Raw genomic sequence first — 12028 nt, 5'->3', positions numbered from 1 at the left:
GGCTAGTGGTTAAGGCGTAGCGCTCTCGCCGCTGCGGCCCGGGTTCGAATCAGGGTTGCGTCAGGAAGGGCATCCGGCATAAAACATGTGCCAAATGTCAACATGCGAGTCGTCAGTGTGACGATTCACTGTGGCGACCCCTAAACGGGAAAACCGAAATTTACTTTCTAACCACTAAACATAATTTTTCAGTAGGGATGCATAAAAGGTAGTATCGGATTTGATACTACAGTCTACTACTCATACTCAGGTTATCCAATACAAGCAGACTACTTTACAGTAACTTTGTTAATGTCACATAGATCGAGCAGGTAGTTTGGCAGCAGTGAAGAAATGTCAGTAGTTTGGAGATATGTTAAGTTGACAGTGACAAAAGTAAAGCCAACTGCAGGCTCTCAAGGGAGGGGCGCTCACAGACACACATACAGCAGAGCAGAGTTGAGATTGTTTGACCAGAAACAACAATGCTCAAGTACATTCAGCAACATCTGCAAGTAATGGAGAGAGTATGAACAATCAAACGCCTGTTGAACAAGCAGAACAAACTAAAAGAAATGCAACATCTTCACTTGCCTGTGGCCTACTTGCATGGTCCCCTGTTCACCCACTAAACCCATATGGTGCTGGTTATGTTACCTGTAGTGAATTGTTTTGAATGAGAGGAAAGCAAACATTAATTTTTTATGTAGTTAAGGGTTAAGTCTAATTTGCTAGGTATATGAAAATGAGTTGGATTCTTGTGAGCTTGAAGGCTGAAACTGACCAGCTCCTTAACCAGCAGCATGTGTCCAGCAGAGAAGTAGCTGCTTTTAGGAGAGGAGAGGGTGATGCCACAGACAGTAGGCAGTTTAATGTAACAGCATGCACTCTTTAATAAAATAAAATTCAAATTGATGACTATGACATTATGCGCTCCTACACTTTGGCATTATGAGCAGAGTTCAGTCAGTTGCACATTACATTTAATGGGAATGGAGGCTGTGCCCTGTTGGTTTACTCAGGTTTTATGTTATATTTTGGATATCAGCCGCCATTTGTTTAATCACAGTCATAATGTAAACAATGTCTCAGATTCATTGCACTTATGGCACTTGTAATTTTTATATTAGAAATATTGCATTATTTAAATTTGTGCCCGGTATCAGCAAGTACTCAAATGTAAGAACTTGTTCTGAAAAACAATAGTATCACAGTGATAGTCCTGTTAGGCAGTTTGGTTAATGATATTTAGGAGTTGTGACTGAATACAATATATCATGAAATTATAGTTTAAAATAATTTAAGTCATTATAAATATTTTTTTCAGGTGGACATAAGAAAAATATGGGCCAAAATGCATGCAATGCATATGTGGACAGCAGTTTAGAGTGTCGCGTGTCAAAATTTGTGTTAAGCCAATATGGAGTGATGTTGCAATGTCATTTCTTAAAAACACGACAGCCATTTCTCATTATGTTGTGAATATGAGTCCCTAAACTCTCAAAACGAAAAAAAAAAAGAATAATGGGTACTGTAGTCTGTTTCTATAGTTACTGTAGTCAGCTCTTGGATTGTCCTGTGTCTACAGTTAAGAAGGGTTGGTGGATCAGTCTTAGATGAAGATATGACATGATTCCCACATCTGCTCAGATATTATAATTGAGAGAGCAGCTTGTTTGACATTTCTGAACTTTCAGCACCCCAAAGTGTGAAGACATTTTTTCATATGCTTCAATGAATCAGTGTAATGCAAGACACTGCTGCATTAATTGTCTGAGATTTTATAAAATGTAATTAAATAATTATAATTGGCTACAATTGATTAATTGTTCCACCATCATAATGCTAATTAATGCTAACATTAAGTCTAATAATACCACTACAAAAAAAACACAACTTTATATGTTGGTTTCAGTTTTATGAGCATATGGTCCTGCACCTAAAACTGCAGCTTTAAAAATATCAACATGTTAATCCCTAAAACAGCTGAAATAGTCTGTCATCCCACTTGTGCTTTTATGGAGATTTAGCTACCTGGCTGCTGGAGAATGAATCAAGCACTTCATTACTTTTTTTGACAGTCTATATTTGACTGGCACATGTTACTGTAGCTAAACTAAAAAAAAACTGTCTACTGAACTAACTGAACAATTATCAACATTAAAGTCCATCAGTGCCATTACTAGTGAGCGTTAATGAGCTGGCACACAAACTAGGATGCTGAGTGCCTCTATAGGGCACATCAGCTCATTCCATAACTATCTAGTTATAGTAAATGTGTTCTTAGAATGTGGGCGTTGCTTTTTATGCATGTATCAACTAGCCTACTGCAGCTGTTTTAATAGTTACATTTGTTTTTTAGATTTTTAATTCTTGGATATTTTTGGTTCATAATCATTTGCACATGTTACTTGTGATGCTAGTATAAAATGCATGGTAACGTTAACGGTTGTCCACCTGATATTTTTGATGTTTAAAGCATTATGTAGTCATTCATTATTATTCCAGCGTTTTGGTCGTATTCTGTGGATGTTGTTAGCTGCAGACCGGTGATGAACTTAAGTAGTAAAGACCGCATAAAATGTTAAGGTGATTCGTTCCACACAGGGCCAATTGGCCTGTTAATGTGCATCAATAAACATTGGCTACTTACTTTAATCCGTAATGTTATTCACTTTTTGCACACTACCCAGAGTCATGATGAGTCTGTTAATGTACTATAGTAACAAGCGCAGATTCTCTCAAAAATGATAAAACAAACGGATGAACAGTTTCTTCGCCGAGTCGGTAGCCATTAGTCATTTAGACCAAACCACAGCAGAAAACCAAACTGACAGTGTCATGTTAGAACCGTGCGGGGATGATTCAGCGACTTATTGTGCGTTTCTGCTTGCTGCTAAACTAACGTTAGCTAGGTTGCTAGCTAGCGCGTGCTACAACAGTCTAGCTGAGGAGCCAGGGTAAGACTCCGAGCCTCAGCAAAGTAGCGTTACATGGTTCCACGTATTTGACAAACACCAGTCTTCCTGTCGCTGGTCACTGAGTAGTGTTTACAGTTTCATTTTTACTAAGAGCGGGATGTTCAGGAGTGGGGTGTGCAGGCTTTTCTCGCGGCCTGCGTAGCCCCGAGCTAAATTAGTCAAGAGTCAGATAAGGACAGCTTGGGGAATTTGTGACGGCTGTGGCACAAATGGCTTAACCAGTTTTATTATAGGTTAGCTATGTGTTTACCGTTGATTACACACTTGTCTTGTTTGTGATTTATCTCACATTTATCTGATGATATTGAAATGCTTTGAAGTATGTTAAAAAAAGATCGTTTTCTGCCATTACCGGTAGTGTATGAATAGCTGGTCAGGCGCTAAAACCAACTCCGCAGCAAACGTTACGGATGCATTTGTTCGGTACTTTGAGGCTTCCGATGTACTTGTCAGATATTTTGGTAGGCAGTCGCCAAGTAAATTAGTCTCGTTTATCACTAGTAGCAGTCCTACATGTGACTTGATAACATTAGGTAAACAACATTTGGTTGTTAGCATGGGTAACGTTAGCTTCTTAGCTAAGTAGCTGTAACTTGCAACATTAAGTCATTTGAGTTGATCACGGGCAAGTATACTGTGACGTAGCATTAGGGATTTGTTTTATTGAGGTACCATTTGAATCTCGATTATGCGTAACTTAGGAAAAATGTTTGGGTTATGCCATTAACAGTCAAGTTCAATTAACGTTGTGTCGTATGCTGCTAGCTGGCTACTAGCTAATGCACTGCCACTGCTTTGTGATTAACTAGTACAAATTATTCAAGGACAATTCTCATTATTCGCTGCCATGTTTTATTAGTTGAATGCTTTGTCACAATTCAAGGGTGATAGCAGTTGTCTATGTTTCATGTCTAGGCTATTTACAGTGTGTGTATTTACGTGATGCATTGTAAATAACATCACGTAGTTGGAGTACATCATGTACACATTTCCATATAGTTAGGATACACTGTTATCATGTTATTAATAATTAGATTCTCCATTTAATTCACAGCTATACACATAACCTTCTTGTAAATCATCCTTTTGATATCTTATCTAATGTCCACTTTATATTGTGGCATGTAGGACACTATTGCTACTTTGTTTTTTATTATTTTGCAGGTGACTTGACTGGAATATGCTATTAAGCAGGTATTGCCAAATTTTCTGTAAGTATATTTCGCATTTCAAGCTGTGTACAAGTCAAGAGCTAATAATTCTGTTGTATCTGTTTGGCTTATTTACACATTATAAATTTAAGTTGCACCACACTGAAATTCAGCATCACTTGCTGTTTTTTGATTTACATTGAAATTTTTCAACAGGAGCAGCAAATAGAAATTACTGACAATGAAGGTCGACAGAAGCAAGTTAAAGAAAACTCCTACAGAAGCTGTGAGTATGCATCATGCTTGCTCTTTGATGATTTCTATCTTTAATTGTTGCTCTTTTCCATACCGCTGGGATACCTAGGCTGAGCTTTACTATGACTAAATGTGATAGGAGCCTTTAATGGGGATGTATTCCAAGTGTTTCCTGTATTACAGGAGAGTTTAGTGTTGCTTACTCTGTTGTAACTTTGAGAACTTACTTTTTTATGTCCTCTGAAGGGCACCGTTACTGGCAGAGCACTCACAAGCTCCTTGTGCTCCTATTGTACAATGACAATAAAGTCTATTCTAACTGCACAAACTTCATCAGACACCTGTCAGCTGCACCTCTTTATGAGTCTGATTTACCGTGGCTGACCCTTTGACCATTCCTCTATCACAAATGATGCAATGACTTAAAAAGTACTGAAAACTAGGAAGGGGCATTCCGTTGCTCACCTTGGTGACAATGAGATCATACTTCCTGTGGGTGCTTCAGAGTTGGTTATCTGGTTTGCATACCAGTGACACACACCGCTGAGATTATGTTAAAGAAGAGCACAGCAGAAAACCATAATGCTTCGTCATTTCAGTGCAGTGAAACAACTCAGTTTAGGTCATAGTTTGGCCCTTCTCCCAAGCAAGATGAAAATATTGTGGTTTCCCCCCACTGTGAATTAACAAAGGAAATGCAGATTTAAATATCTTTTCATGTTGTAGCATTACTGAACCATACTCTGCTATGTTAGTAAGAGGCCTGTGCACTTTGCTTGACTAAACATTCTGTACTCCTGAACCAACAGCCTGCTGACTGCAGGATACTCATCGAGAAGCTCAAGGCATGCAGTGATGAGCAGCTGCTGGTTGAACTGCAGCACATCAAGACCTGGAATATTGGCAAGGTAAGCCTCATAGAAAAGACTGAGGGAGAGGCACCTGATCCTGTATCTTCTTTGGGAACTCTTTCTTAACATGTATGCTGTTATGCTGGTCAAGGGTCATGTCATAGACCTAAGAGGAGTATTCCAGAAAATTGACAGGCACTGTAACAAATTATTATTTTAAGTTTGAAACATTGGCTGAGAGAATCTTCATAAATACAGGTTAATGTCAGGAGATAGGCTGCTTGTCTATACTGACATTGAAAATGTTTATGTTGTGTGCTTTTGGAAATCTGTTTGCTTGTTTCAGACTGGCTTCTTCTCATGTGCAGACAGCAGCATCTGTGTTTCTGAGGAGAAAAATGGTCTGTGATACGTAACTGATCATGGAAAATGAATTTTTGTCTCTCCAACAGTGTGAGCTGTACCACTGGGTGGATCTGCTGGACCGCTTTGATGGCATTCTGTGTGATGCAGGTCAGACAGTAGAGAATATGTCGTGGCTCCTGGTGTGTGACCGTCCTGACAATGGACAGCTCAAAGCCCTGCTTTTGGCAGTGCTCAACTTCACAGCCCTACTCATTGAGTATAGCTTCTCTAGGCACCTCTACAGCTCCATAGAGGTAGGCTAGAACTGGGTACAGTTGACCACTACTCAGCTTTTACATACTGTTCATGTCACAGATGGAAAGGTAAAGCAACTCACTAACTTTAACTCTTTTGTTGCCCCCATCCTCTTTGCAGCACTTAACCACCTTGTTAGCATCATGTGACATGCAGGTGGTCTTGTCCGTGCTGAACCTTCTCTATGTGTTCAGTAAGCGCTCCAACTACATCACAAGACTGGGATCAGACAAAAGGACACCCCTGCTGGCCCGTCTGCAACACCTGGCTGAGGTCTAGTGAATGCCTTTTTTCCCCCTATTGCCTTGATTCCAACTGTCCCTCAAGAGAAAGTGCTGTATTGTCTTTTTATTCTCTTCTGTAGAGCTGGGGAGGAAAGGAGAATGGCTTTGGTCTGGCTGAGTGCTGCAGGGATCTGACTATGACGGTAAGAATTTTACAATGATGTTCAGTAATTGTTAACCGCCTACAGCTGTGGGACAATTAGTTTTATGGTTATACAATAATCATGTCAGATGAGACTAATGAAAGACTTTGTGTAATTATATATCCCTACTATGCTACCCCTTATTGGTAAATGAGCAGAAGTACCCACCCAGTGCCACCACACTGCACTTTGAGTTTTACGCTGAACCGGGCCCTGAGGTCAAAGTTGAAAGGAAGGTAAAGATCAAGACATTTATTAATGCAATTGTTAAGTGATAAAAACTAATGCATTTTATGGAATATTGTGTTGCTGGCTCTGCTTCTTCCTAACATTTGTTGTACCCTTTATTTCCCTAGCAGACAAGTAGTAACACACTACACTATATTCACATCGAGCAGCTTGACAAGGTACAGCAGGTTAAAATTGTGTAATTAACAGTGGAGCCAATAATACCTCAGGTTCTTACACATGACATTTTATGTCTTGTAGATTTCAGAGAGCCCATCTGAGATCATGGAGTCACTGACAGTGATGTACAACATCCCTAAAGACAAGCAAACTCTGCTGTTCACACACATTCGACTGGCCCATGGGTTTTCAAATCACAAGAAGAGATTGCAGGCTGTGCAGGCCCGACTGCATGCTATCTCAATACTAGGTGAGCAGAATTTTTTTTTCTCAAGACAGACTGGCAAAGGGTTTTGCTCTAAGATTTAACTATTGACTTTATCTTTTTCTTTTCAGTGTATTCAAATGCACTCCAAGAGTCAGCCAACAGTATTTTGTATAATGGCTTGATAGAGGAGCTGGTGGATGTATTACAGATTACAGACAAACAGCTTGTGGTAAGAAAGTTGAATGTCTTTTCTACTTTATCATTGTCACCACACTAAATGCATTTGTGCACCAGCAGTAACACTGTAATGTAAAATGACATCAGTTGTGTTTTGCTGCTTTGTCAGACCAAGATAAGTTTCAGATTATCTTAGAGTGTATTCTTCAGCATCTGTGCAGCAGGGTCGTGAAGTTGCTTTTCATTCTGCGTTTTATAAAATATTGTGTTGGATTTTCTTCAGGATATCAAGGCAGCATCTTTGCGCACTTTAACTTCAATTGTCCATCTTGAGAGGACACCCAAGCTTTCCAACATCATAGACTGCACCGGCACTGCCTCCTACCACGGCTTCTTGCCTGTGTTGGTGCGCAACTGTATACAAGCAATGATTGGTGAGAGTGTGGCCAGAACATTTTGTGTAACACTTTAGTGTGTGATCAGCAAGAAAATGGGACAATTAAAATTTCATTTCTACTTACCAGATCCTTTGATGGAGCCCTACCCACACCAGTTTGCCACTGCACTCTTCTCTTTCCTCTACCACTTGGCTAGCTATGATGCTGGAGGGGAAGCCCTTGTCTCATGTGGCATGATGGAAGCCCTTCTGAAGGTATATCCTGATCCTACCAATATGTCATTACCAATTGTAGTTTTTTTATATATATATAATTTGTTTTTGTTTTTTTTGTTTGTTTTTTAATCTTTTATAGGTGATCAAGTTCCTGGGTGATGAGCAGGACCAGATCACTTTTGTGACACGAGCAGTGCGGGTTGTGGACCTCATCACCAACCTTGACATGGCTGCCTTTCAGTCCCACAGCGGCCTTTCCATTTTCATCTGCAGGCTAGAGGTTGATTATGCATTTTGCATTTCTCTGTTCCTGTCAGTCCTGTCAGAACCTCTGCCAAATGTCTGAACTCACTCATTCTTCTCTCTGGTATGCTCTTGAACACTTTATGCATGTAGCATGAGGTGGACCTGTCGAGGAAAGAGAGCCCTTTTGTCATCAAGCCAAAGATCCAGAGGCCTAGCACAGCTGTGGAGTCTGAAGACATGGACACAGACACGGAGAGTATGTCATTATTCCTAAATTCTACACTACCAGTCAAAAGTTTAGACACTTTCCCACCAAATTCAGTGAGAACATGTTTCCAAGCTTTTGACTGGTACTGTGTAGATTCTTTTCTCCTTCAGAAATGAATATCTATCAGTAAAGTAAAGGCTGTAATAAAATTCTAGGCTTTTCCAAGTTATAAATAATCTCCCAGCTATAATGTGGATTTGCCAACATTGTGTATTCTTAGTGTCAGAAGTTGCGATGGAAAGCAGCCCTGGACCGTCAGCAGCTTCAGGTTCCAGGCCTGACGCGGACCACAGAGCACAGAGCAACACTGTTAACACGTCTCGTGCAGGTACACACAGCACACATACAAGAAACAAATACTTGTCACAATCGCATTCTGTCATCACAATGACACCGTCTCTTTAGGTATGCAGTGTATCCCCCAGAGGGCAGCTCTGTTAAAGTCGATGCTAAATTTTTTGAAGAAAGCCATTCAGGACCCTGCCTTCTCTGATGGTATCCGTCACGGTGAGTTATTTGCATCCTCTCACTTGTTCCAAACATAAATTCAAGATCAAGAGTCTTGCTAATACTAATTTTGTTTAATACCTTTTGAATACATTTTTAAATTGCTCCCTCAAGGTCGTGTACACTTTTTATTATGCAGATGTTGGCTGTTAATGTTTGTATCTGTGCCCTATTTGTCTTACAAGTAATGGATGGGTCCTTGCCTACCTCGCTCAAGCACATCATCAGTAATGCAGAATATTATGGCCCTTCACTGTTTCTCTTAGGTGAGTTCACTGTTGTGCTTCAGAAAAGCTTTTGAAGTACCCTTCTGAACTGAGCTAAGTGCTCTCACTTGATTTCAGAAATGGAAAAACTTGTATATCTTGATCTGTATCAACTTGAAAAAGGAATCGAATGTGATGTGATTTCACTGTCTGCTATATTAATGTCATATAAAATTTGTTGTCATTGTTTTGGATTATGATTTCCATTTTTTTCTTTTTTCCGCCCTGCTCTTGTCTCTGTCTTTCGGGTTTGTAGCGACAGAGGTTGTGACGGTGTTTGTGTTCCAGGAGCCATCCCTGCTCTCCTCCCTGCAGGATAATGGTCTCACTGATGTCATGCTGCATGCCCTTCTGATCAAAGACGTGAGTTTTCAGCACTGCCCCTGCGTGCTGCGTTTTGTCCCGTTTTTTTGTTTTGTTTTGTTTTCTCTGATAGTTCATGACAGGCCAATATTGTCTCATTTTCTCTTGATGGTCTCAGCACATGTTCAGCTTTTTTTTGTGCACCGTACCCTTGTTCTGAGATCTTTATTCACTTCGCATATGAGTTGACTGTGGGTGTAAAATGGTTGACTTGTCCATACTTAAGGGTTCAGACCTGCGCGTGTATTCATTAAATTGACAGCACTACAAAGATTAAACTTTATTCTGAAACTGTTAACATCTATTAGTAACTCTATTAGCTAGTCATCTCCGGAAGAATCACTGAACCATATCTGAGCCCCTGCAGATGCTGAATGGGGTGAAATGTCACTTTAAAAAATACTCTGCTACAATTTAAAATGACTTTAAAAAAAACTTTAAATTTAAGCTGGTTGATTTGAAGGAATGTAAATACAATTGCTCTTCTCTGAGTGCCACATGATTTGTAAACTGTAATATAGTAGGTTTGCCTGAACAATTGAATATCACACATTTATGAGCATCTTAGTGCATTACCTTGATGCTGCTTACCGAGGTGTGTTATTAAGTTAAGGTGATTCTGGATTTATGTGATTTCGGTGGTGTCAGCTATTCATTTTTTCTCTAAAATCTAAAAGAAAGATAGGGAGACTGAAAATACAGACAGTCATTTGGGAGAAATGAATAGTCCAAGGAAAAGGAGTGGTGCGACTTCCTCTGACTTGTTTGATATACTGATACGTAGTGTATACAACTTGAACAATAATATGGGTCATTGTGTTTTGTTTAAAGGGGTTGCTGTGTTAGCCAGCAACAATAAAAAAAATTGCAGGATCATAAGGGAATTTGATAGGAAAAAAGCATAATAACTAGCTCATCCTTGCCCCTTTCACCTTTTTCAATCTGTCCCCGACTCCCTTTCTCCCTCCCCATAGGTTCCCGCTACCCGTGAGGTGCTGGGTTCTCTTCCCAATGTCTTCAGTGCTCTGTGTCTGAATGCAAGAGGCCTGCATTCCTTTGTTCAGTGCCAGCCGTTTGAGCGCCTCTTCAAAGTGCTTTTGTCCCCTGATTACCTGCCTGCCATGCGAAGGCGACGCAGCTCCGACCCACTGGGTAAGCTGGACTGTAGGAGCTCTGCTGTCCCAACCTTCCCCAGTGGAATCTGCTTGAGTGGCTTGACCTATTTTGTTTGGCTTCAGGTGACACTGCATCCAACTTAGGCAGTGCTGTGGATGAGCTCATGAGGCACCAGCCCACTTTGAAGACTGATGCTACTACTGCCATTATTAAGGTATAAATTTTTTTTTATGTCCTAGCATTTTTTTAAAATGTTACCACATGATTTGGCAGGATAAATTAAAGCTAAGTTGGTGTTACAGTTACTGGAGGAGATCTGCAACCTTGGTCGAGCCCCTGAGTACATCTGCCAGAAACCATCTATCCAGAAAGCAGATGGAACAGTGGCAGTGCCACCAGCACGCTCCAGCCATGCTGCTGAAGAAGCTTCAAGTGAGGATGAAGAGGAAGAGGAGGCCCTCCATACATTCAGCCAGCAGCAGGGGGAGCCAGAGAGCAACAGACAGTCAGTGCCATTTGAACTGTATGATGCAGAGTTCACAACAAAATAGAATAGAGCAGCATCTATTTACAGACTAAGAGTTTTATTTTTCTAAGTCAAATTGAATTTCAAATATTTCTGTTAGTACATGTCGTTTTGATGATCTGTGGATTCTTGTAGGGTGGTGGGCACCGAGGAGCGGATACCGATTCCCCTAATGGATTATATTCTCAATGTGGTGAGCGTTTGACATTTTTCTTGACAGTATTGGATGCTTTAATTTCTCAGTTCACTCACTGATTTGCATGTATATGTATTTCAGATGAAGTTTGTAGAATCCATACTGAGTAACAACACCACAGATGACCACTGTCAGGAGTTTGTCAACCAGAAGGGGTTGCTACCTCTGGTTTCTATTCTGGGCCTGCCCAACTTGCCCATAGACTTCCCTACTTCTGCTGCCTGCCAAGCTGTGGCTGGCGTCTGCAAGTCCATATTGGTGAGCACAAAAGAAAGGCCACTTTTGTATTTAGTTATTTATTTTTTATCAGGGATGTAACACATTAGCAAGGACATGATGTTAAAATGCTAGATTTAGCCAAAAGACTTGTTTTGATCAGCAGTTCCAGTAAGTTCTGTTTAAACTGAAGTGTTGTATTTTTATTTGTCCTAAATTCTACCTCTTAGACTCTGTCACATGAGCCTAAGGTACTCCAGGAGGGCCTTTGCCAACTAGACAGTATCTTGACATCTCTAGAGCCACTTCATCGACCAATCGAGGTTCCTGGTGGGTCTGTGCTTCTCAGAGAACTGGCTAATGCGGGCCACGTGACCGATGCGACATTGTCAGCCCGTGCCACACCGCTGCTACATGCACTTACTGCAGCGCATGCCTACATCCTCATGTTTGTCCACACTTGCAGAGTAGGACAGGTAAATATGGACGCCCCTGACCCTATTACATTAACATGCAAACATTTATGGCGGCTGCATCTGTGACGTGTAGTTAATTTTTCTCCAAGGTGCAATCTAATCCTAAGATGGTCTTCAAATTCATGACTGCTTTAGAAT

General features: G+C 40.6%; 1 protein-coding gene across 1 annotated transcript in view; it reads left to right on the top strand.

Annotated features, from left to right (window-relative positions):
• huwe1 (HECT, UBA and WWE domain containing E3 ubiquitin protein ligase 1) overlaps nucleotides 1-12028 on the top strand; it is a 48116-nt gene that overhangs the window by 2902 nt on the left and 33186 nt on the right. The window contains exons 3-26 of the mRNA XM_020619988.1: nucleotides 4125-4171; nucleotides 4328-4397; nucleotides 5176-5274; nucleotides 5670-5876; nucleotides 5998-6150; nucleotides 6242-6304; nucleotides 6463-6540; nucleotides 6664-6711; nucleotides 6794-6962; nucleotides 7049-7149; nucleotides 7381-7531; nucleotides 7622-7749; nucleotides 7850-7990; nucleotides 8107-8212; nucleotides 8445-8552; nucleotides 8630-8731; nucleotides 8917-8997; nucleotides 9254-9360; nucleotides 10335-10512; nucleotides 10599-10690; nucleotides 10779-10981; nucleotides 11138-11195; nucleotides 11280-11456; nucleotides 11645-11890. Of these exons, the coding sequence (XP_020475644.1) occupies nucleotides 4353-4397; nucleotides 5176-5274; nucleotides 5670-5876; nucleotides 5998-6150; nucleotides 6242-6304; nucleotides 6463-6540; nucleotides 6664-6711; nucleotides 6794-6962; nucleotides 7049-7149; nucleotides 7381-7531; nucleotides 7622-7749; nucleotides 7850-7990; nucleotides 8107-8212; nucleotides 8445-8552; nucleotides 8630-8731; nucleotides 8917-8997; nucleotides 9254-9360; nucleotides 10335-10512; nucleotides 10599-10690; nucleotides 10779-10981; nucleotides 11138-11195; nucleotides 11280-11456; nucleotides 11645-11890 (2841 nt within the window). The 5' untranslated portion in view covers nucleotides 4125-4171; nucleotides 4328-4352. The remainder of the gene's footprint in view (nucleotides 1-4124; nucleotides 4172-4327; nucleotides 4398-5175; nucleotides 5275-5669; nucleotides 5877-5997; nucleotides 6151-6241; nucleotides 6305-6462; nucleotides 6541-6663; nucleotides 6712-6793; nucleotides 6963-7048; nucleotides 7150-7380; nucleotides 7532-7621; nucleotides 7750-7849; nucleotides 7991-8106; nucleotides 8213-8444; nucleotides 8553-8629; nucleotides 8732-8916; nucleotides 8998-9253; nucleotides 9361-10334; nucleotides 10513-10598; nucleotides 10691-10778; nucleotides 10982-11137; nucleotides 11196-11279; nucleotides 11457-11644; nucleotides 11891-12028) is intronic.

The sequence above is a fragment of the Monopterus albus genome, unplaced genomic scaffold, assembly GCF_001952655.1.
Source record: "Monopterus albus unplaced genomic scaffold, M_albus_1.0 scaffold6.1, whole genome shotgun sequence".
NCBI classification, from domain to species: Eukaryota; Metazoa; Chordata; class Actinopteri; order Synbranchiformes; family Synbranchidae; genus Monopterus; species Monopterus albus.
The sequence above is the reverse complement of the archived record's forward strand: the minus strand, read 5'-3'. Positions and strand labels throughout refer to the sequence as shown.